Source organism: Perca fluviatilis, chromosome 5 (assembly GCF_010015445.1).
Source record: "Perca fluviatilis chromosome 5, GENO_Pfluv_1.0, whole genome shotgun sequence".
Classification (NCBI taxonomy): domain Eukaryota; kingdom Metazoa; phylum Chordata; class Actinopteri; order Perciformes; family Percidae; genus Perca; species Perca fluviatilis.
In genome coordinates this window covers 35,978,375-36,001,194 of record NC_053116.1, presented here as the reverse complement: position 1 = coordinate 36,001,194, position 22,820 = coordinate 35,978,375, and the positions used below count along the sequence as shown (strand labels likewise).

The following is a 22,820-nucleotide window of genomic DNA, read 5'->3' as shown; positions in this document are numbered from 1 at the left end:
TGAACGTGTCATGACAACGTTTATGACATAACGCTTCTTTTAGTAAGTGCCATTCGGTTTTTGCCGTGACAAGTTATGGTTAGAGTTTGGGTTAGGGTTCATGTGTCACGACTGTGTCATGTGTTCATGACAGTGTCATGTCACTCTTATGTAGATACCTTCAAGGAACGTGGAACCAAATGTTTTATACGTGAGCCCCGTCTCTGTGTAACGAAGACTTTTTCCTGCCTGCCTCTATGACGTGTAACGTTAGACAGCCAATCACCAGCATGTTAGATCTTGGCAGAAGCATGCTGCGTGCTCATTGGCTCACTGTTGCCGATGAGATTTGCTCCCTAAGTATTGAAATTTGGTCTGGGCATTTTTTTTCCGATACTCGATCCTAAGGAGGCAATTAGGTCGGTGCCCAAAAAGTATCGAATTTGGTACCCAGCCCGACCAGCCCGTTGATTAAAAGGGTGTGAATATGTCACGGTAAGTAATCGTGCTATACAGATTGATGAGTTATGTGACCGGAGAGGGGTTCGTGTGAAGATTAATTGTCGAAGACGTTCTAAGTATACCTCCATCCTAACTTTATCTCCATAGCAGATTTTTTTTTTTATTAGGGAATATCGATCTTCACAGGGGACATCCATCATTATATTGTGGTTATATTTTGTTACACTGGTCTCTCAAACTTCGCTCCATCTCAGTAAGTCAATCTGCGGGGGCTGGTGGCGTCTACAGTTACCCCCTCCGTTAGCGCGGCTCGCCAAATCTAAATTTAAAACGCTGCCTTCCATCCGAAAACTTCTGTCTAATATTACATGACATCTCATCCCATGCACCATGCATCATCCTCATCGTCGTCGTCGTCCTCAACCCTATCCCCCCTGAGCATAGCAACACCAACCTTATTGGAGGCGCCCAGGGACTGGAGCCAGTCGTGCTGCTTCTCTTTGTCAGCCAGCAGGAATTGCGATGGGAAGTCTTCATGTTTGGGCTTTTTGATCGGGATGGGATCAGACGCCTGGAAGAAAAGAAGGACATTTGCTTTCAGTTAAAAAAAAAAAAGCAAGACAGTGACATTTGGCTGTATTTCACTCAGGGGAAATTTAGCAAATCCTCTTTTTTTTCTCTTCTCACAAAGACATTGCGTGCTTATATAAACTTATGATCGGGACCATCTTCGGTCTGCAAAGCGATACCATTGTTGAATACAGCGATAACTATATTACCTGCGATAAATAAGCAGATATTAAAGTGTTCTCAGTTCTGCTGCTTTCAGTGTTCTGCTAAAATACAACTAAATTGCTTGTTGAATTTAAAACAAATGAAAGGAAATCATTTCCAACATTCTTTGATTGAACAAAATGAAGATTGAATTGAACAAAAAAAAGAAATTATAGTTACACTTTGCAGTTTTCTACTGATATTTTCTTTCGACTGACACAAAAAATGCCAAATGTCTTTCATCGACACATCTGAGTCGATCCCCCGATTTGCACAGGATGTCAACTTGGCAGCTGGCTAAGAGCTGTCACACTATAATGTCAGTGAACTGAGAATGCACCCAATAGTGTCAGACAGACCAATAACGTACGTGTGTGTGTGTGTGTGTGTGTGTGTGTGTGTGTGTGTGTGTGTGTGTGTGTGTGTGTGTGTGTGTGTGTGTGTGTGTGTGTGTCTGATAGCTGGAAGTGCGAGTGTGTTTACATGCAGCTGTGCGGTGCTGACTTTGTTAATTCACACACAATCCAATACAGCTAGGTGTGTTTGCTCATGGGCAGCCAACAGAGAAGGCTAGAGGTGACTGGGGCAGTGTGTGGCCGCGTGTCCAAGCGTGTGTGTGTGTGTGTTTGTGTGTGTGCATGTGCGTGTGTGCGCGCGCGCCTCTCTCCCCCTCTGTCTATCACACACAGACACAACCATACAGACAAACAACTAAGGGTTTGTTTCTCTTCCTCTGTTAGGCTGGCTTCGTGGCTATGACCTCAGCTTCTCCAAGCTGTGGCTGTCACTAGCTGCGCCACACACACACACACACACAAATAGATGCCTATACACATGCTAAAAGCAATTGCTATATATTATAGATTATACACAGTGTATGCATCAGGAAATTAACCAACTTCAAGTCCTACTACTTTGCATGGGTCTTATGTTGACATGTTATGTAAAATAAAAATAAACAATACCTCTTATATCTGGATTTAAAACACTAAAGTACTTTCTTTCCAGGGATTTAAATTCTGGAAACTTTTAGACTTTATGATGTTACAGATACATCGTTTGAAAAGGAACATAACATAAATGTGAAATTTAAAATTAAGTTATTGGACATTTGCATTGAATGGGCATGCAAAAAACCCAAATGAATTAGCATGTAGAGATTTTCGGCAGCAAACACAAGTAGAGGAAAGCTCCACGATTCTAACAGATAGTGTTTAGTCATGGATCCAATGTTTTCCACCCTTTGTCTGTGTTTACAGGTGATGAGGTTAAAGTGGAGCTCACGCATGCGATGCAGATCTGGGCCGGCTCTGTCAAACCTACAATATTTCTGGAGGGGAGGCATTCACTCACTCATACAGTTCTCTCTCTCTCTCTCTCTCTATGGTGTCAGCAGGTGGTCATTTGTAAAGGGGTTAGATACTATCTCTCTCCCCCATGTTGGCAGTGTGTCATGCTATGCCACGTGTGTGTAATCAGAGCTGCTCTCGCAGGGAAGTAGCGTGGCTAGACGAACAAATACCGCCGAGGTCTGCTGATGGGACAGCTGTCCTCAATCCACCACGTCCGCGAGCCCTGATGTACAGCTCCAGGACTTTCGAGAACTTTCCGTGACGGCACCGGAGCGCTTCCATGACGTACTTTTCTGCCGGGGTCTGGCAGCGCACCTCGAGAAGTTTTCATGACGCAAGAGAAAACTATTTCTTTGACGCTGGATCTAAAAGAGGAACACTGTTGTTGTCAGTTTCTTTGAAGAGGCCATTCAAATGTGGAAATCACATTTATGGATTTCTCTCAATCTATCCAATAGTTGGTCAAATATTTCAGTCTGGACCAACTGACTGATATAGCCATTACAGCTGGTATGATAATAATGTGGAAACAATGACTAAGTGGGTAAAGGCAAATAATAAAACAGCTAGTACTTCTGGTACGTTAACATTACATTTCTTTACTGGGATGCTGCCTTTAACCAGGAAAAGACAACACTATCGTCGTGTCATATCACGATGTTAGGACATCCAAAATTTAGACAATATCTAGCCTCATATATCGATGTCGAAATAATATTGATATATTGCCCAGCACTAATAGCCACCCCTAGAGCGAGGTTTTCAAGAAATCCCAACCCAAGACACCCAAAAAAAGACAGCTAAATTACATTTTCAGTATCTGATTTCACTTGCATAATGCATAACCATTGTTGTCATTGTGTTCTCCACAGTGTGTAGGATTCACTGAAATACCTGCCAAACTAGCCAACTACAAACAAACATTTTGAGATTATAAAGCCTTTCTTTGTAACAAGAGGATGGATTTTAATTGTTTAGTATCGTAAAAAAAGCAGTCCTGACTGTGGCTGGTAGGTTTGTGGGTTATCTAGAGATGAAGAGATATGTCCTACATATCAGGACAGCAAATCAGGGCTTGAGGCAAGTGCAGTTTTTTTTGACCCGCCGTTCAGTCCACAACACACACACACAAAAAAAGCACAAAAAAAAAAACACCCACACACACACACCCCCCGCCGCCGTCGCAAGCCCTCGTCTCGTGGATTACCGGTTGCCAACACCGCGGCTTTCCATCAGGGCGAGATCCGGCCGCCGGTAATCTTGGATGGAGGAGAGCGTCGGGGGTCAACAATTGGCAGCTGAGCTCATGGGGGGTCAAGCTTTGGCAGAGATGGAGAAATCTGCATGTCTAGATTACTGAACAGTGGGCTGTGTGGACATGGGGGCTAACAGGCAAAACTGCCAGCTGATAAGAAACCAATTAAAAAATAAATAAAAATAAGCGGCTTGGTGATGTCATTGCACTGGTTCTCTGGGGGCCCTCGGGCTGGTTTTCAGGTGAGCCAGTGCCACACTGAGGAGTGCTGTAATTTCACTAGAATTTGATTCACTTGGAATGATCCCATTAGAGCGCATGAGATCTTCCTATGTGGAGAGCAAAAAAACAGATACACAAGATAAACATACACACAAACACACACACACACACACATAGCCACACAAAGAAGAAAGAGACCCTGACTCCTGGGTGAGTGACACACTTTTATTGGAAACTTTTACATATGCCATACTACGGCAAGAATTTACAGCAGGTTGCTGATGAATAAAAAGCTGACTGAGTGCACGCACCATACGCGAGGCGTTATGTGTGCATATACTGTACATTTTCGTTGCACTTTGCAGCCTGCACCCTTTATGGTCTGGTGTGGATTACACAGCATAGACAGGATGTCACACTTCTAAAATAAGGCTTCCCGATTAGCCGAGCTGTGTGTTAGACGTGCCCAGACTGCACCGCCTATGTACTCCGCTCCAACACATCACGCTGAGAACATGGCATGATATCTACGCTCTAGCATTACACCGGTATCTGGGAGGTGACAATGGCCTTTTTTTTTTATTAAAAGTCAGATCTGGCCTTTCACTGAAAGTCAGATATGTATATATTGTATTGCCGTTTTCCGTGTTTCCAGTGAAAAGTCGTGCTCTCAGAGCTAGTTTTCTTTTGGCACGATATTAGCCAAGCAATGGCACCAAGAATCAATATTGGACCTTTGAAGCTAAATCAGTCAAATGCTAATTTACAGCCCCTTACTTCACACATGGCGGATAGGAATAGCCCCTGCATGAGAAACTCACAAAGCCTCAAGTCATGGGGAAGCATATGTGGAAATAGTGAGAGTGGCAGGCCCGTCTCAGCTGCCAAAGGGGGGCCCCATGCAGGGGCTCATGTGTGAGCATGTGTCTGGGCGAGTGGATGTGGGTGTACATGTCTGTTTGTATGGCTGTGGGGGTTGTGTGTGTGCGTGTGTGTGTGTGTGTGTGTGTGTGTGTGCGTGTGTGTGTCTGTGTGCGGCAGAGACAGGATGGGTGGGGTGATAACAGTCTTCTCGGTTGAAGACTGTCTGTGCCTTCTGAAACCCTCAGTTTCAGAACACTTCCTCTGTCTGCAAGGCCATTGATGTTTGTCACAGTGAGACAAAATACTATGAAATGCATTTGCATTTTTTTGGAGCAATATAAAGTAAAAGGATTTCTTGACGCTCGTACATAAGCAAAACCATATTTGCTGGTCTTAATCAGTCTTTTTTGAAAGCTTCTCTGCGTCTCAGCGCTCTAATACCTCTTTAGCGGACGATCATGGAGTAAAAACAACCCGATTTCTAGAACATTATATATAATTGAATCTATTACTAAATTAAAGGACACCACAGAGCTCCAATTCAAGAGATATTTCCATAAGTATCTGCAGATACATGCAGTTTAGAAGAAAACTTACATAACTGTTAAAAAGACAACTGGGGAAGCGAAAGTTCTAGAACTGACTGTTACACTTTCACTGTGTTGACCTTTAGGCAGTTCAATAATACGTTCCCTCGCCAAGCTGCGGACATTTCTGAAACGCTCCCAAAGACCCCTGAAGGAATGCACGAAATGTTCCAAAATCAGTGGTGCGTTTTGGGGGCGACACACTAGGTTCTTTATCCTGTTCTTTAACCTTTTTTATTTTTATTTTTAATAAATCAAAAGAGTTGTTTCTGTTCGCATGTAAACTGACACAGCAAAGCCACACTGGACTAGAACCTTTTTTATTTTTATTTTTAATAAATCAAAAGAGTTGTTTCTGTTCGCATGTAAACTGACACAGCAAAGCCACACTGGACTAGAAATGAGTCAGCCAGGCGAGAGTTCATGAAGAGTTGCGTACAGCTGATCAAACTCCATCCAAGGAGTCGGTGGAAGAAAAAAAAAAGGAGGTATAGATTTCAAACCCCCGCCCCACCCCCTCAATAAGAACCTCTGACCAACGTATCCACGTTTAAATTCCTGTTTCAAGTTCTCCCTAATTAGAGCAACAAGCAGTCAAGTAAGCAAGACATTTGGAGGAAAGGTTGTTGTTGTTTGACTCCGCTGGAAAGATGCCAGGGGGCTGCGAGGGAGCTCACGGTTTCTGGAATGACTGTCCTCTGAAAACTTGATCTCAGGACATAAGCTGCCAGCTGTGGTTCAACTCGCCTTAGCAGACAGTCTGTGGTGTTGACAACAGGACTGTCACCCAAAAAAAGGTCACCAAATTGTACTGGCTTTGAATAAAGCCGCATGTGACACAATCCATTTCTTGACACAATCTGTCATTTCCATCTATACCCGCCTGCTGGTTTCATTTTCGGGCACTCCCTCCTCTCGCTGTCTATCCGCAACCCCCACCCTATTCGTCTATTTGTCTGAGTGCATTTCCTGTGTCATAGATTACAGGATGTCCTCTACAAATAAGCAAGATTCCAGTCGCAGAGAAAGAAAGCATGCACAATAAGTTTGACAGAAACTTGCAGAAGCATGGCCAAATTAAGTGCCTGGGGCTAAAAGAGCTTCCAGTACAAACTCATGGCAGGATCTATAACACTATCTTTCTCAATTTCTTGTAATGGCCCAAGATGACTCATGTCTTAAACCTTACCCCCAACTACTGCCATAATGTAACACCAAATAGTTAATACAGTACCGTATAAAATATTAAATAAAAAGTAACTTTGTTAGTTTGGCAAACCAGTAATCCACTAAGAAGTAATTATTTCACTAAAACACACGTGATGTCTCAGGAATGTGTGACATATTTGAAAAAAAATGGTTCAGTGTTAACATTTGACAACAAAATCCTGGTCCACCTTGCTAGCTTTTTCTGTAGCTTTTAACTAGTGGTGTAACGGACCATAGTTGATCAGTGGTCCGTACATTTAGCTAGCAGCTGGATTAAAAATGCCGACAGCTAAACGGTGTAAAACGGTGACTGTATTTCATTGGAGAGGATTCCAACACCGGGACTTACAACAGTCTGCAGCTAAAGACACAAACTAGTAGGGCTGCAACTAATGATTATTTTCATGGTTGATTAATCTGTTGATTTTTTTTCTCGATTAATCGTTTCCCAAAAGCTTAAGACGACGGCCTCAAATGTCTTGTTTTGTCCACAACTCAAAGATATTCAGTTTACTGTCACGGAGGAGAGAAGAAACTAGAACGTATTCACATTTAACAAGTTGGAATCAAAGAATGTTTACTTTTGTCTTAAAAAATTACTCAAACCGACTAATCGATTAGCAAAATAGTTGGCGACTAATTTAAAAGTCGACAACTAATCGATTAATCGATAAATCTTTGCAGCTTTACAAACTAGCACTTGGTCACTGCTGTTGTCGGAAAAACAACACAGCATGACTGAATGGTGCGTTTACTTGAAACTGGTAAACCTCGTGGTGCATTCAAAGTTATTGTAAAATACCCTTCTCATCCGTTTTCGTCGTTTAACAGCATATTACTCTGGAAATAAGTTAAATGAATATAAATGGTTGAGTCAAAACTGTGATCCGATCCAAACCGTGAGTTCTGTGATCCGGTGCAGCCCTACTTTTTACCATATCTCATTGTCTGACTCAACGGATGAAGTTTGCTCAATTGTCATTAACATTTTTCACTTCTAGAAGCATAGACAACTGACCAAACTCCATCTGCTGAGGAAGATTGTGAAATGTGGTTGGAAGCTGGAAAGTGGACCTTGAGTTAAACTTGTTTTGTTAATGCGGCTCTCACCTGTTCAATTTAACAAGGCATTGATATTGGGGCTAGTCTAATGGTATGGGTATGGTAATGGGGCTACCCAGCCCCAATACCATACCCCGGTTACCAGGGGTGTTGAAATTAATCATTGCATCGATGCATCGCGATGCGGTCCTAGACGATTCTGCATCGATTCTGTGAGAGACAATAATCCAGTATTCGCCAACTGATGTTTGTTGATTTTTCAGTCGCTGCTTTTTTTTTGTCTGTTGTCTGCTGTGGTCAGACTCCGCTACATTCAGGAAGTGTCTTTTTTTTAAGAGCAGATACAACAAAAAGGGGAAATATATATATGACTGCTTGAATTTGAAGATGAAAACCGTGTGTCGAAATCTATAATAATATTGAGGAGGTGGCGCGTTGTGATGCAATGGGATAACTGTGCATGTAAACGCGCTGAAAGCCAACCCTGGTTGAGCCCTTGGTGTGAAAGGGGTAAAAGAGGAAAAGGGGCAAACAACCTGTTTTCCTTTACTCTTTCTTCACTCAGGAGAGCGAGCAGAGCCGCACCCTGCCTGTGACCTGTATTTGGCCTGCCTGCATGTGTCTCGCGTAGGGGCCCGTGGTGGGGCGAAGCCAGGGAGGGGCCCCTGCTTGAGGCAACATGAAAGCTTAGCTCACCTCGTACAGCATCGTCCACAAAAAAACCCACATATGGTGGCTAACAAACAGGTGTTGGATAACATGGTGTTCCACTATTTATTCCCAAAAAAAAAAAAAAGGCTGACCTGGAACACTCAGGTTCTTTAGAGGCTGAATTCATTAGCTGTTGGCCTTGGAGGAAACAAACAGGCTGCATGCAGCGCTTTAGATTCCCCCTGGGGTTTGAACAGTTTTTATGTCTGCTTCAAGCGGAACCGCTATGAGTGGTGTTAAGACCGTGAGCTGTTTGTAACTTTCTGTGTGTGTGTGTGTGTGTGTGTGTGTGTGTGTGTGTGCAGTTCGACACCCAGACGAAATGGACAGGATAAAAATACAGCGAGCGCCGCGGCTGCTCACTCCGGTGAGATTCCTCGACCGTGTGTTTGTGGGTTACGCACACACGCGCGGAGCTCAAATTTTTTTGGCGACTGGCTCGCCCCACCGTCGTCTCCTTGGCCGGGGAGTCGCCGAGAACAATAGGGCCTCTGTCTTCGACGGAGTAAATAGCAAAAAAAAAAACACTTTACATAGTTACAGTCACAACTTCTGCAGCGCTGCCCTGCGAAAGGATCAAATTCATCTTATTATTCAAGACTCTCGGGTTCTCAGTCTTGCTGAGGCGCAGTTCTGACTTCGAGATGAACCGGTTTGCTGACTAGACTCGAAATGACCTCATCAAATATTCACTTTGATACGGCGGGGAGTAATTTCTCCCGCGCTCAGCACATAAGTAACTGTGTTTATTCGCTCCAAGTTTGGAATATAATAAGTGTAACGTGTTGGACTTGTCGGAGAACTCGAAGGCAAAGACACCTGCCAGGCAAAAACACAGGAGTGTGTGTGTGTGTGTGTGTGTGTGTGTGTGTGTGTGTGTGTGTGTGTGTGTGTGTGTGTGTGTGTGTGTGTATGTGTGGGCTTGTTTTACTATATTCGTGGGGTCCAAAAACCGGGGAATACAGTATACGTATGGGGTCTGCACAACCTTGTGGGGCCCAAAATGCTGGACCCCACAAGGTTAAAGGGCTGTTTGAGGGTTAAGACTTGGTTTTAGGATTAGGGTTAAAAATTAGGTTATGGTTATGGTTAGGGTAAGGGTTAAGGTTAGGCATTCAGTTGTGATGGTTAAGTTTAGGGTAAGGTGCTAGGGAATGCATTATGTCAATGAAGGTCCCCACAAAGATAGTGAAACAAACGCGTGTGTGCGCGCAGACAAATGGCAGATGTTCAGACTATCAGGTAGCTGTATATAGAGCGGAGGCCCAGCAGTACCTACCCGTACCACCGCTCCCCCACATAAGCTATCATTTATCCCATTAGCAGGGAAGCTTCTCCTACATTCCCAGCTATTCGAAGGAAAAACACTTAGTTTCCACAGCCCTCGCCAAAAACAGCTTGTATTGATACTGCTGCTGTGTACAACAACAAAAAAAAAACCCTGCTAGCTCTACTGTCACCTCCCAGCGTTTTTTTCCTGGAGGGACAGTACAACGCTCTGACATTTCTTATTTCAAAAATTTACATTTGAGATGTTTTTCGGCTGTTCCACTGGTCTCCAGAGAGGCTGGTAGAAATAAAAAAGGAGGAGAAGCCTCCCAAAGCTGCCGTCGCTAGCTAGGCTCGAGGTGAAATGCTCGTGGCGACTGACCTAAAAACAACTGCCGGATAACATAACCTTTCAATGTGGAACGAAAGGTGTCTTTGAAGTCAAAAGGTTGTACAGATATCTTTACTGTACATTCACTTCTACATATGAAATGAATGAAGTGTGTCTTCAACTGGAACTTGTACACAATGTGCTTAGCTTGGGCGCTACATTTTTAGCGCCGCGCTGTAGAACCAAGTACAGGTGACAGGTCAGTGGTGAACCTCAACTTTTTTTTTTGGTACTGACCAAAATGTTTTTTCTGCAGCACCAAGGACGCCTAGCCCTATGTATTTTACAAATCATCTACACATTTTGCAAATACCACAACACAGAGGGGGAATTTAACCACAGTATGACCCCTCAACACTAACATTGCTACAATGGCTGGAGGTGATGCTAGATTAGCTTTGCACCCACCATCACCACCTAAGTAGGGAGCTATGCTAGGCTATGCTACGTGAAACCAAGGGGGTAAGCTTCGCTTCAGAACTCGAACCTCCTATGGCACCATTTTGTTGCTACCGTAGCAGACGTTTTTGTAAAAATAGGCTAACGATTGTGTCGCACAGTAGAGGAATTACCGTATAGTACAGGATAAGCTTGCAGGCAGTTTCGACTTACATGAGCTGTTTAGGATTAATTACTAATGTTAACTAGCATTTTAGTTAGCAATAATTAGCCTGGGCCCATGTTATCTCCTTACATATACCTACGCTCTCCGTCTCTGTAAGATTGGGAATGATTGAGATTTCTCTTGGCACAGCTACCAGAAGACTTACAGCTTTCAGACACGTTGCTCACGTCACATTTACGTTGTCTCTGTCAGTTGGAGATTGCGCAGTAAAGCTGGCCATCACCGGAAAAGTGCTTCTAATATCCTTCACTGGTCTCCGTCCAGAGCAACGGGGTCTGCTGGTCCATTATATACTCTCTATGCGTGAAACCAGGCTATGCTAGGCTACGCTACACAATGCTAAACTAGGCAAGGGTTATCACAACTGGGAGGAACAGAGGCTAAATGAGTCCCCTCGGCCCAAAACGAAAGGCATGAGTAAAAACAGAGGGAGGGAGGGACACTAAGGCAAAGAACGGAAGAAAAAGAAAAAAAAAGATGAGGGTGGGGGAAAAAAAGAACAGAAACAAGAGAAGTGTAAACAGTTTGTGGCAAGGGATCAAGTCTGAACAGAGAGCAACAGTCGGACACACCAACACGACGATTTCTCAGATGAAAAAAAGGGGCGTGAAGACAAGCAGCCATGTTTTCTGCTCGACCACCAGAAGTCTGTGACGGGACATAACATGTACCGCAGTAATAAATGTTCTAACTGGAGTTAGAACACGGAAATCTTCAAAGTTATTGTTTCATAAGTTTTCACATGACAACGGTGATATGCATGGAAAAAAACACAGAGAGTAAGAATAATGAGAGGGAAGGCAACGAAAGGACTCCTTGTGTGCCGCAAGCCTTCCCACTGCTTCCTGCACACACACGCGCACACACACACACACACACACACACACACACACACACACACACAGACACACACAGACACACACAGACACACAAATACGGATAAAGGGAAGGAAAGGGAAGCGATTGGGAGGTTTGGGAAGGGAGAAGGGTCTCCATTTCCTCTCGCCAAATTTGTTTTGGCAACTCTTTCCGTGGGAATGGTTAGGGACCAGCTCTTCTCAGCCGGAGAGAGCCAGGGATCGGCCCACCGAGGAGACGGAAAGCTCAAAAGCGTAACATGGAGATGGGGGGTGGGGTGGGGTGGGTAAGTAAATACAGCTGGACTTTTCCATCCCTTTTCCTTTTCCATCCCTTTTCCATCCCTTCCTTGGCTTTTGCTGTTTTTTTAGGAGGGATCCAATGCTAGCATTGAACATGCCAATATCAATATCAATTCCATAGTGAACCTATACCAAACATATTTGGTCTGCAATGTGCAACATCACTAACTTAAAAAATTGTCAGGATAGCCCAACTGATATTGGATTTTTGATGATTGTGAAATAATCCATAAAACGAGTGTATCATGGATTGTTGCTGAGATGTGTACATTTTACCTGTCCTATTGGTCGTTTACATTTCACACACTGTGTATTTTTCCTGCTGGCTTAAACACAGCATACAAGTTATTGAATTTAACTTATAGAAATTTAGAAGTGTGCTTTCATCAATTCTATAGTGGATATTCAATCAATCTTAATCGTCATCATTTTGAAGGTGGATGACACTGATTGGCAGACATTTCATATTTAATGAAAGGACATATCCACAAAAAAAAACCATTGCTTATCAAGTTTATGTCTGCAGCTTTGCCTTTAGACCAGACCCGTTTAGAAACGGACAAATGAATACAGAAACATTATTTTATGTCCCTTCTATGATCTTAGGCAGCAAATGTTTTCGAGCCATCTAAAAGCAGGATAATTCAATTTGCTCCATCTTTAAAGTTGTTCTAATCCCTGCTGATACACTAATGGATAATTCCATTGATCTGTCTGTGTGTGTGTGTGTGTGTGTGTGTGTGTGTGTGTGTGTGTGTGTGTGTGTGTGTGTGTGGTGTGTGTGTCACTTGTGATTGTGTGTCCAATCTCATATAAAGATGTCTTGATGCTTACTAGTTCATAATATTAGATGGCAACCCAAACCTTTATAATTATAACTGTTGCTGATGAACGTCAGCTCCTTCAGCCGTACAGCCGCATGTTTCTATTTGTGGTTGAAAATCCAAAAAAGGCCTGTAGTTCAGTTTATATGGTTCTTGCTGTTATAGTATCGAATATTTTCATAATTCTAGTTGGAAGACGGCTGTAGGCTCAAGTGCGGAGGAATTTGCTGATGGCTCTTTTCCTTGCTTTGGTGCAAAAGGCTGCCCCGTTTAAAAAGGAGGCCAGATGTGAGTCATGGGTAATGAGGGGAGAAGTGCGTCTGTGCGTGCGTCTGTGCGTGTGCGTGCGTGTGTGCGCAGGATCGGGAAATGTGGGGCATAGGGCATATTTCTGCTTGGCGTGTAACGTGCCCTAAGGTTGAGGTTGCTTGTGAAAGGGTTAAGTCGCATGGCTAAGCAAATACATAAATAGCACTGGGGGGGAGGGCGGGCGGGCACACACACACACACACACACACACACACACACACACACACACACACACACACAAGTACACACATATATACACAAACTGACACTTTGATTTCCAAGTATTACGGACGGGGCACTGGAACACAAGCAGGCATTTCGGGTACCGTACAGTCCAGGCTGCTGCACCAGGGTTAACATGTGACAACCTAGCCAAGAGCTCTGTGCAAACACGCATGCGCTCGTGCGCATGCACGCACCCACGAGTCTATCGTTTGAAAATTCATGCTTATTTACACACACACACACACACAGAGACACAAATGCAAAGACACCAAAATAAGCGAACCCGCCTAAGACCCCACATCAAAGGAGCTTGCTGCAGCAGAGCCAGGCTGCAGAGGCTGGCCAAATCCCATAATGATAAATCACATCCCAACACCTTACAACAAACTCTCAACACTTCTTAACTGCACTAAGATGGACACAAAACACAACCGATGACTGGGTGATGACTGGGTGCTCCCAGACCCACATCCTTTAAACACACAGGAAGTTTTCACTAATCTGAAAGGATTAGGACAGGTTTGCGTTCCCCTGGAATGATGTCAGGCTACAGTTTGGAATGTGACATGCAGTAGTGTAACTTGTGTTCCTTACTCATGTCCACAACCGTTACCCATTCACGTTCATTGCATTTAATAGGCTGAGAGGTCCGGGTAGACTTCCTCAAATGGGACAGGCGAATGGCTAATAATGGGTTCGCTGTATTGTCAGTGCACCGCGTGTCCTTGCGGTTTCAGTTTGCAAGGATCCTCCGAGGATGAGGGGGGGATTTAAGGGAGGGCGGGGGCTCGCAGTCAAATCCCCTCTCATCTTACAGACATCATTACGCGTGCTAAAGCCTCATCCCTGGAGCCCTCCGCTACCAGTGCCCGGGACAGACCACCAATTACATTCTTAACCTCAAAGCTGGCCTTCTCTGTCTCTATCTCACTGACACCTACAGCTGCAGTGGGTGGGGGGGGCCGGGGAATAAAGATGCTGCCTCATGGGAGACATTGAAAGCTGGCACCATTATCTGCTTCTTTGGAGTAAGACGCAGCATTTCCCCTACATAGAGCCATCTGTGATTCACCGCCTCAGTTATACTGTGGCTACAATGCATCTTAAATAATGACAATTCCATTATGACATCTTAAACTTTTTATCATAAAGCTGTATTAAATGGCGCATGAATAAAGATGTGTATTTACACGGGGGATGTCTCGGGGTAGTACAGATGGCTCTTCCCAGAGTTGTATAACTGTACTGAGTGATATACAGAATATCACAGTTGACTCCAGGGTTTCCCCCAAAAGAAGTTGTTTAGCCCCGTGACAAGGGCCTCGGCTGGGGCCAGTCACAGCCCAACAGTCTCCGTGACAACAGAATCACGGACGGAACGGCGAAATTGAGAATTAAAAAAATACAATGGGACAGATTCCATAGGGCCGTACGTTAAGTCAGGGCTAAAAGCTAACTGGAGATTTGAAAATATGACTACATCAAAGTTTGCAACCGAATTGGCTTAGTGGCTTAGATCCGGTGGGCAGCCACTGGGGGAAAACACTGGACTCTCTCTATGAACATTATGAAGAATACTGAATGGGAACTTTTGTTATCTCGGGTGTTTCTGGTCATGACTGGGTCTTGAGCCAATTTGACTGCGTTTCTTGACCTGTAATTAACCCTCTGGACTAGCTGGTGTAGCTAGTTAACAAGAGCTGCCATCGTTGACTGAACTGTTCAGGATCATGTTTCACTCAGAACGTTGTATATGATATACATCAAATTTTAATCGTGATTAGGATTCCGGCTCACAAAAACAAATGTAATAGAGCTAAACTATTTTTTGCACGTTACGTTTTGCAAGCAAACTCTTGTATTTTGTCAACAAAAGTTCATACGGGAAAAGTATTCAAGGGAGATATTACAGTTCAAGGTGTTTTCACTGTCGATTTGTTTAACTGTTTCCCTGCTTTTTAAGTTCAATGAATGCAACATCTTTCCAAAAGTCCATTAGTAATCGTCTTAAATAATCGGGATTTCAATACTGTCCAAAATAAATCGTGATTATGATTTTTTTTTTCTATAATCGAGCAGCCCTACTTTCTGGAATGTGTGAATAATACTATAAAACACAACCTCCTGTTCAGGAAGACCCGTCATTATTTGAGGCCCACCCAAAACAGGTATCAGGACTGGAACTTTATAAGGCAGTGGTAGCCTAGTGGGTAAAGAAGCGAGCTTGGGTCCACCGGTTCAATCCCCAGACCGACAGGAAAAAATCTGGGTGGGGGGAAAGTGAAAGAGCAGCGCTTGTCCCTCCTTCATTACCACCACTGAGGTGCCCTTGAGCAACCCCAACCTGCTCCAGTGGAGCTGCTCAGTGGCCAGCAGATCACACTGTGGTTGTACTGGACAGTGGTTGTCCAGCTATGAATGTGACAGGTCGTCACTGCAAATGAGAAGTTGTTCTCAATCGACTTAGCTGGATAAATAAAGGTTATCAAGTATGTATAAGGTGGTTGAAATCAAACTGAATAATATGCATGGTAAGAACGAGGTCTGTAGTGCAACCAAGTGAGAAGCAGCCTGGACTCGTGTGATTTTTTTTTTTCTCCCAAGTTCAGTTCATGCTTCCATATACAGCTACAATATAAATAAAAAGGCTCATGGGGATGATAATTTTCGCAGACGGAGTGGTCCGCTGTGACTCAGTCGCTGTAACTGAATCGTTGATAACATAAACAAGCCTCTGGCACTCCGAGCCAGCGAAGGTGATGCGCTGCGTTAGAGGGATAATGGAAGGTGTGAATCTAACAACGTGTGAGTCTGTTAAGGGTCCTCTCACAACCACGTCCAAGTCCCGTCCACAGGAGCACCTGGAGGAGTAATGAGCCGTAGTAAACAAGCTAGGTCACTGGCTCGGAGTCGGTGAATGAATAAACGTGTGATTACCCAGCTCAGCCGTAATGTGCGACTCTGTGTTTACAGCTTGTGTCAACTGTAAACAGCGAATGGGGTGGAGCAGACATTCTAGTGGAAAACACGTAGTATTTCTAATTCAGGAAGAGGTAGTGTTTTGGCACTCTAGCTATGACGCACGCACACACACAAACCCCCATGTGCCCTGTGCTGCTTGAAAATAAACCATAATCACAATTATTTTGGTCAATATTAAAATTTAAAGGATTATTTAACACGAATGTGAACATGTATGGAACTAAACAGTGAAAACACCTCGAACTGTGATATTTCCCGTCATACTTTCCCCGTATGAACTCCCCTGCCCCCCCCAAATCAGAACACAAAACAGTTTTCTTGCGAAACGTAATGTGTAAAATAATCTTCTTTTTTTTTTCTCGATTATTCTGTTTATGTGATCATTAGGAGCCAAAATCGTAATCGCGATTCAAATTTGATTCGTTGCGCAGCGCCTGAGTGACAGTCGAAGTGTCCGCTATGGTGACAAGAGCTGGCAACACGTTTCCATAAGAGTCAACTCCCTGTACTGGACGCATTTTGGCTAAAGCACTGTCCGGTGACGCGGTTTGGGATCGAGCAGTTGGGCCAGGATGTGGTGGGATTAGGGCCGTTTGAGGGCTTGACACCAGAGAGGGGTCAGCAATGATAGTTAAATCCTCCGGGCCAATTTCTGCTCAATCCCCCTGATTAAAAACCAGGGATCCACCTTCCTCGCAGACAAGACACCGACACAAATGAGTAATGGCTGGTCTTGCTCTGTGCATTGAAGCATGTGTGCAGGGTCAAAGCTTTGGACATATGTAATGTAGAAGGGAAACTACATGTAGTTAGACTAAACACTGGGTATAGGTTCTCGCGACAGACACCGTGAGGGTGAGTGTTTCTAGCTTTAGATCAGCTGGTCTTTGCTTTCGATACTATACTTCGATATATATATATATATTCGATACTATACTTCTTTGAAATGTCAAATTCAGTTCCTGAATACGTTCGAGAGGCGGCCGCTCGCAGATCTGCACACATCCCGTTGGGCAGAATCAATTCTCTGTGAATGTTTTCGACACTTAAACGTAGTAGCAACGACTGAGCTGGTGAGATTTAGTCAAAACATAGGCTATGTGTTGCATATGAAGCTAGAGTTTCAATTTCCAGGTCCTGGTTTATGGTCTAAATCTTGCTTTCACGCTCAATACAATACAATTCTGGAGGGAATTCTGGATTCGCATTGTTTAATATTTGAAATGCAATCCGGGGTTTTCCCTGGCATTATAAGGGTTAGACACGCAGCACACCGGGCCGTTTTGGGCACCACCTAAGCCGAATGAATGTAAAATCAACGTGAGCATCAGAACAAACTAAATGACTTTTCCCAGATCTAACGATTGTAGTCGGTCCCCAGTGGACTTCTTTAGCAAGCTCTGTCTTTCAGTTTTTTCATTCTTAGTTATTATCTGCTCTAGCTTGTCCAGCATTTTAGACACAGATATATTAATAATAATGGGTCTAAAATAATGTGAAATTGCTTCTTTTTTTTAAAATTATTATTACTATTGAAAAACATAGCGTTTTCTTGAGGGAGGGTCCTTAAAACCCCCGCCAAATACAGGCACCTAAGTCTTCCACAAACCTAGGGAAAACAGTGATCAACTCACAATGTTATTTCTAACTAGCTCCTATCCTAAAATATAGTCTCAGACCTGATAACACCAGTGGTAGATGAATGGAAGTAAAGCTTACAGGCTGCCCTTTAGCCAGGCACGTTCTCGGTAAATGTTCTAACTGCTTGCCCAATTAATAAGTACACAAAACAACCAGTCTTTGAGAGACCTCAGCTCAGACGCCCAGAGACTACACTCCTTTTCCTTCCTGTCTGTGGGGTAGGTTTAGGTCAGCCGTCCTGTCAGCTGTTTCAGACACCATGACTAGCCACCGGCCCTGGTCTGACAGGCTCTGCCGCCCCCCGGGTCCGCCTGCTTTTTAGGCAAACCACTGAACACAGTGGGTCCCTTCTATGCTGCATAAAAATTTTTTATAAATGCAGCTGTATCTATTGATGGCTGTGTTTGTTGTAGTTGGGCATTAAGTGGGCCAAGCATGGCCGCACTAATGCATTTGCAGACTTGGCGGGTCAATTAGAGCACTACGCTGGGCCCATCATCTAACATGGGGAAACAACCGCGCACACATGAGGGCTGCTGGGATGCAAGCTGTGATCTTTGAGTGTTATTATGTGGAGAGACAGGGAAAACAAGGGGGAGGGGGAGGTGAAATGAACAAGGTGTGCTGTGTAAAATGTTAAACAATGACTTTAAGCTATATATATATGTATATATATATATATATATATATATATATATATATATATATATATATATATATATACTGTATAATGCAGGCTGCAGAGAATGTATAGCGCTCAACAGTGTGGTTCTGGAAGTAAAAAACACATTTATTTTCTCCATAAGGATTTTGATTATCAGCCGTAATGTCTATCCGGAGTAGACTGACCACGAGCTACAAGGTTGTCAAAGAAAGTTTCTGCTCCTGTAAAAGCAAGAAGCACGAAATCGACCTTCGTTTAAGAAAAACGCGTTTTATTCGCGATCTTATGGAGAAATATTACACTATACTACAATCCTAAGCCTAACAGCGACGTCTCTGATTGGTCCAACTCGTTGTTACCATTGAAATGTTTACCAGCGAATCCGGGAACGGCCAGAGCGAGCTTCTACCCTTAAAAGTCTACGATCGTTTTTGTACGCAGTCTTGTACCTTCGCCTTTTTCAAAAAAAAAAAAAAATGTTGTGCCGAATCAAACGTTTTATGGTCACGATTCCTCTCGTAGCTGGTTGGCTTGGTTCCAGACTTAAAACTCTTTGTATAAGCAATTTTTTTTAAACGTCAATGGAACAATTTAATGGGGAAAAACACTTCTGGAACCAGAGCTGTTAAAAAAGTGGGCGGTTGCTGTTGAGCTCTACTGACAGGACCAATGACGCTAGTTACAGCAGATACAGAATCCTCACCAAGGTCTTGTTTTGTCCACAACTCGAATATATTCACTTTACTGTCACAGAGGAGAGAAGAAACTAGAACAATATTCACATTTAAGAAGCTGGAATCAGAGAATTTTTACTCAAAAAATGACTCAAAGCGATTAATCGATTATTAAACAGTTGGCGACTGATTTAATAGTCGACAACTAATCGATTAATCAAAGAATCTTCGCAGCTCTGGATGCATTTCTTAAGTTCTCTTATACTTCATCACTTCCCCAAATAATATACAGTATATTAAAACAGGAATTCCACAGAGAGCACAGAACGCTGTGAAAATACTGTAGGTTTAGGTTGAAGTCCCCTGCTTGGCGCGGCAGCAGACAGCCTTTCCACTTCCCTTCACATTTAGAGCACAACGCAGTCAGGCAGATGTCTGGGCAGCCAATCCCAACCGCCTGTGACAACCAGCTATCCCACAGTAAACACTGTAGTATCATCAGACCTCATCAGGACATCAGGCAGGAGTAGCATTAGGATTAGCGCTAGCGCTGTTTCCATCAGTTAAAAGCTTTACAGTATCTGTCAAAGGCTTACACCTGATATAGCATTTGCACTGTAGTGTTTAATCAGCATTTCACATCTCACTTGCAACCCACTGAAACATGCAGAGAGGCTCCCCCCAAAATAAATAAATAAATATGCAAACGGTAGTCTGTCAGACAGGAAGTCAGCAATCGCAAGTTGAAAAAAAGGGAACTGCTTCATCGAGAGACATTAGGTCATGTCCTCCTCAAGGCTGAGTGCTGGGTCTTGAGAGACGGCAGCGCTGTTCCTGTAACGCTGCAGCGAGAAACTGGAAAATTACAAGTCATTAACAGAGCAGAGTGGAGTTCCAGCAAAGACTTGAAATATTTACCCCAGGGGGAGGGGGCGGAGAGCATGGTGAGCTCCATCCGCCGCTGCATCCATACAAGTTATTTTAGAGGGGGAGAAACTGTCCGGGCAAAGTCCCAAAACTGTCACATACATTTTCCCCTGAGGTGAGAGACTCTCCGTTGAGACTCTTCACGCTGAGGTGAGAGAAAATGGCTGCCACTGCACATGTGTTACATGTTCCAAAAGCCCCATCTCCATGTGTGCCGGGCTCGGTCTGCTGGCGTACTCGGGGAGCGGCGGCATAATGGTCTGGGTTGTTAGCGAGCACTCCAGTTGCGCTGTGACGGGAACGTTTTTCGACAGCTTTCAGACACTTGGCACTAATGATGTTCTGTATGCCCTATGGTCAGCTGGGAGTATTTTTTTTTCCTTTTTCTTCTTCTTCTTCTCGCTCCAATCAGCATGTTGAGCGATTTTACCAGCAGCCACCCAACTCTAAGAAACATGCCAGCTCAGCCGGACTGCTGCGGCTTGGGCCTACACAAGTTAAAATAGCAATGTGTGAGCTAAAAAGGAAAGATGTTCTATCCATACCCATGATGTTCTGTCCTTGTACTGTATGATATCCTGTTGAATCATATAAAGTGCTTCTATCTACACACTGAAATCAAAGTTGACGACAATTTACTTCATGAAATAGATACAGAAATTCTGTAAATGAAATTGTGTTTTCACAGGTCCACTAGGTGCACCCAGGACTCGTTCAGTCTGTGTGCAAAAGTGAACGATACCGAGAAACCAAGAATCTGCTCCAGGTAGATCCCATTTTGTACTTTATTTTTGATGTTCTATTGAATGTACGGATGTCGTTTACGGTAGGGCTGCCCCCTCTTGGTAGATTAGTCATGTTTTATGCTATTTCATGCTCAATGACTTACAGTATTTCCAAGAAACTTATAAGCAAATCTAAATAGGGGTGGGCCTCACGATACGATATCATCACGATACTTACGTCACGATACGATATTATTGCGATTTTATAACATGTTGCAATATTCTGCGATATATTGCAATTTATTACTTTTTCTTTCCCAACTTCAAATTTTTTCCAATTTCAATTTATGTCCCCAAAAGGAAACTTTGTCAACATCTGTTTTATCTAAAGAGATACATTTCTCTGTTTGATCATCTCACTTTAATTTTATTGCTGCAAAATGGGATTGGCAAGTGGACACACTGAGCAACGCATATATAATAAAAGATCCATACTTGGCGTCTGTGTATCGATACGGTATTGCCACGGAAAATATCGCGACACTGTGCTGTATCGATTCCCCCCCCACCCCTAATCTAAATCTATGATCTAAATGATCTAAAGTGGCATTTTTGCATGACTCTTTGTGGAGAAATTCAGTTGTACAGTTCCGTCGATTAAATCAACTTAATAGTAAGCAAAATCACATGAGTGTTAGTTGTCTTAGATTTTCTTTAATCGAGGACAGCTGTAGTTTTTTTTTTTGGGGGGGGGGGGTAGGCTTTCTTTGGGATCTTTCAGCTCAGTGTCTTTGAATTGTCTGTTGATGAAGTCTGGGATTGTGTGGATGTTGCTTAAACCCAATTCTAGCTTCAAAAAAGGTCCAGTGGATCTTTTGCTGGGAAAGCCCTACCAGACACAGATATTACATCGATATCAATTTGTCCATAGGTGGCAGTCCCATTAGCAGATGACTGTATTGGAAAGTCCAGCAGTAAACCTACTCTCTGTCATGTCGAAGTAGGGTAGCCTATGGTAGGTGAAGGCCTGCTACAGCCAGTCAGACAGAGCAGACAGAAGGAACGAATCAATGAGCACCAGAGGCTCCCTGAGGGCCAGCGAAGCGCAGGAGGAGAGGGTTATTGTAAATCAATTGTCTGCCAATTCATTTCAATTGATAGCATCAGAATAATGACACGCCATAATAAAATGGTAATCAGGGCCTTCAGCTGCGGGCGATGGAGAGTCGTTTGGCAATGTGAGCTGCAGGGGAAGTGGCAGTGGCCCACATTCTCCTCCGCTCCTGCATTGCTGAACATGTGCGCGCTTCATGTGAGCGCCTCGGCGGCATTTGCAGTCTTTTGTCAGCGCGGTTCTTGTTGTTGTTGTTTGTTGTGGCTGGATGAGTGCGTGCGTTTCTCACCATGTGCGAGGAACATCCCACGTGCTGCACAGCCTGTGATTTAATCCCCGAGATATGCAGCCCAACGACGGCGGCAGATGGCTCGCCGAGCAGATTAAAATCTCAACAGCTAACCTTGCGCCAACCCAAACAGACACACTTCACGTAAGTGAGAGTAGAAGAGACAATTACTGCACATTTCCATGCAGAGGGGGAGGGGGGGTGGAGGATTTAAAAATAAAAAAATAAAAAAAAAGACAGAGATGATGTTTGGGTGATTTTGTTTGGCTCCTGAGGAACCACAGACACCCTAAACCCCGTCCAATCAATGGCAGAGGGAGGCGATATTAAAACCACGGGTCAGAGCTGAGGTCAAGCCTCATGAATCAGCATAATTGGATGAGATCTGGGTGTTATGACGGAGCGAGGATAGACAGTAATAAGCTGGGGGGCATCTCGTTGGCTCAGAATGTGGGTGGTGAGGCAAACAACTGCTTTAGCCTCGCTTTTATCGTTGTGGTGGTTAATAAAATGGGGGCAGATTA

The 22,820-nt window shown here is 43.8% G+C and overlaps 1 protein-coding gene across 1 annotated transcript in view; it reads right to left on the bottom strand.

Moving 5' to 3' along the window:
• The window catches only part of skia (v-ski avian sarcoma viral oncogene homolog a), a 92,434-nt gene that overhangs the window by 9,874 nt on the left and 59,740 nt on the right, over positions 1-22,820 (bottom strand). The window contains exon 2 of the mRNA XM_039800641.1: positions 896-1,012. Within this exon, the coding sequence (XP_039656575.1) occupies positions 896-1,012 (117 nt within the window). The remainder of the gene's footprint in view (positions 1-895; positions 1,013-22,820) is intronic.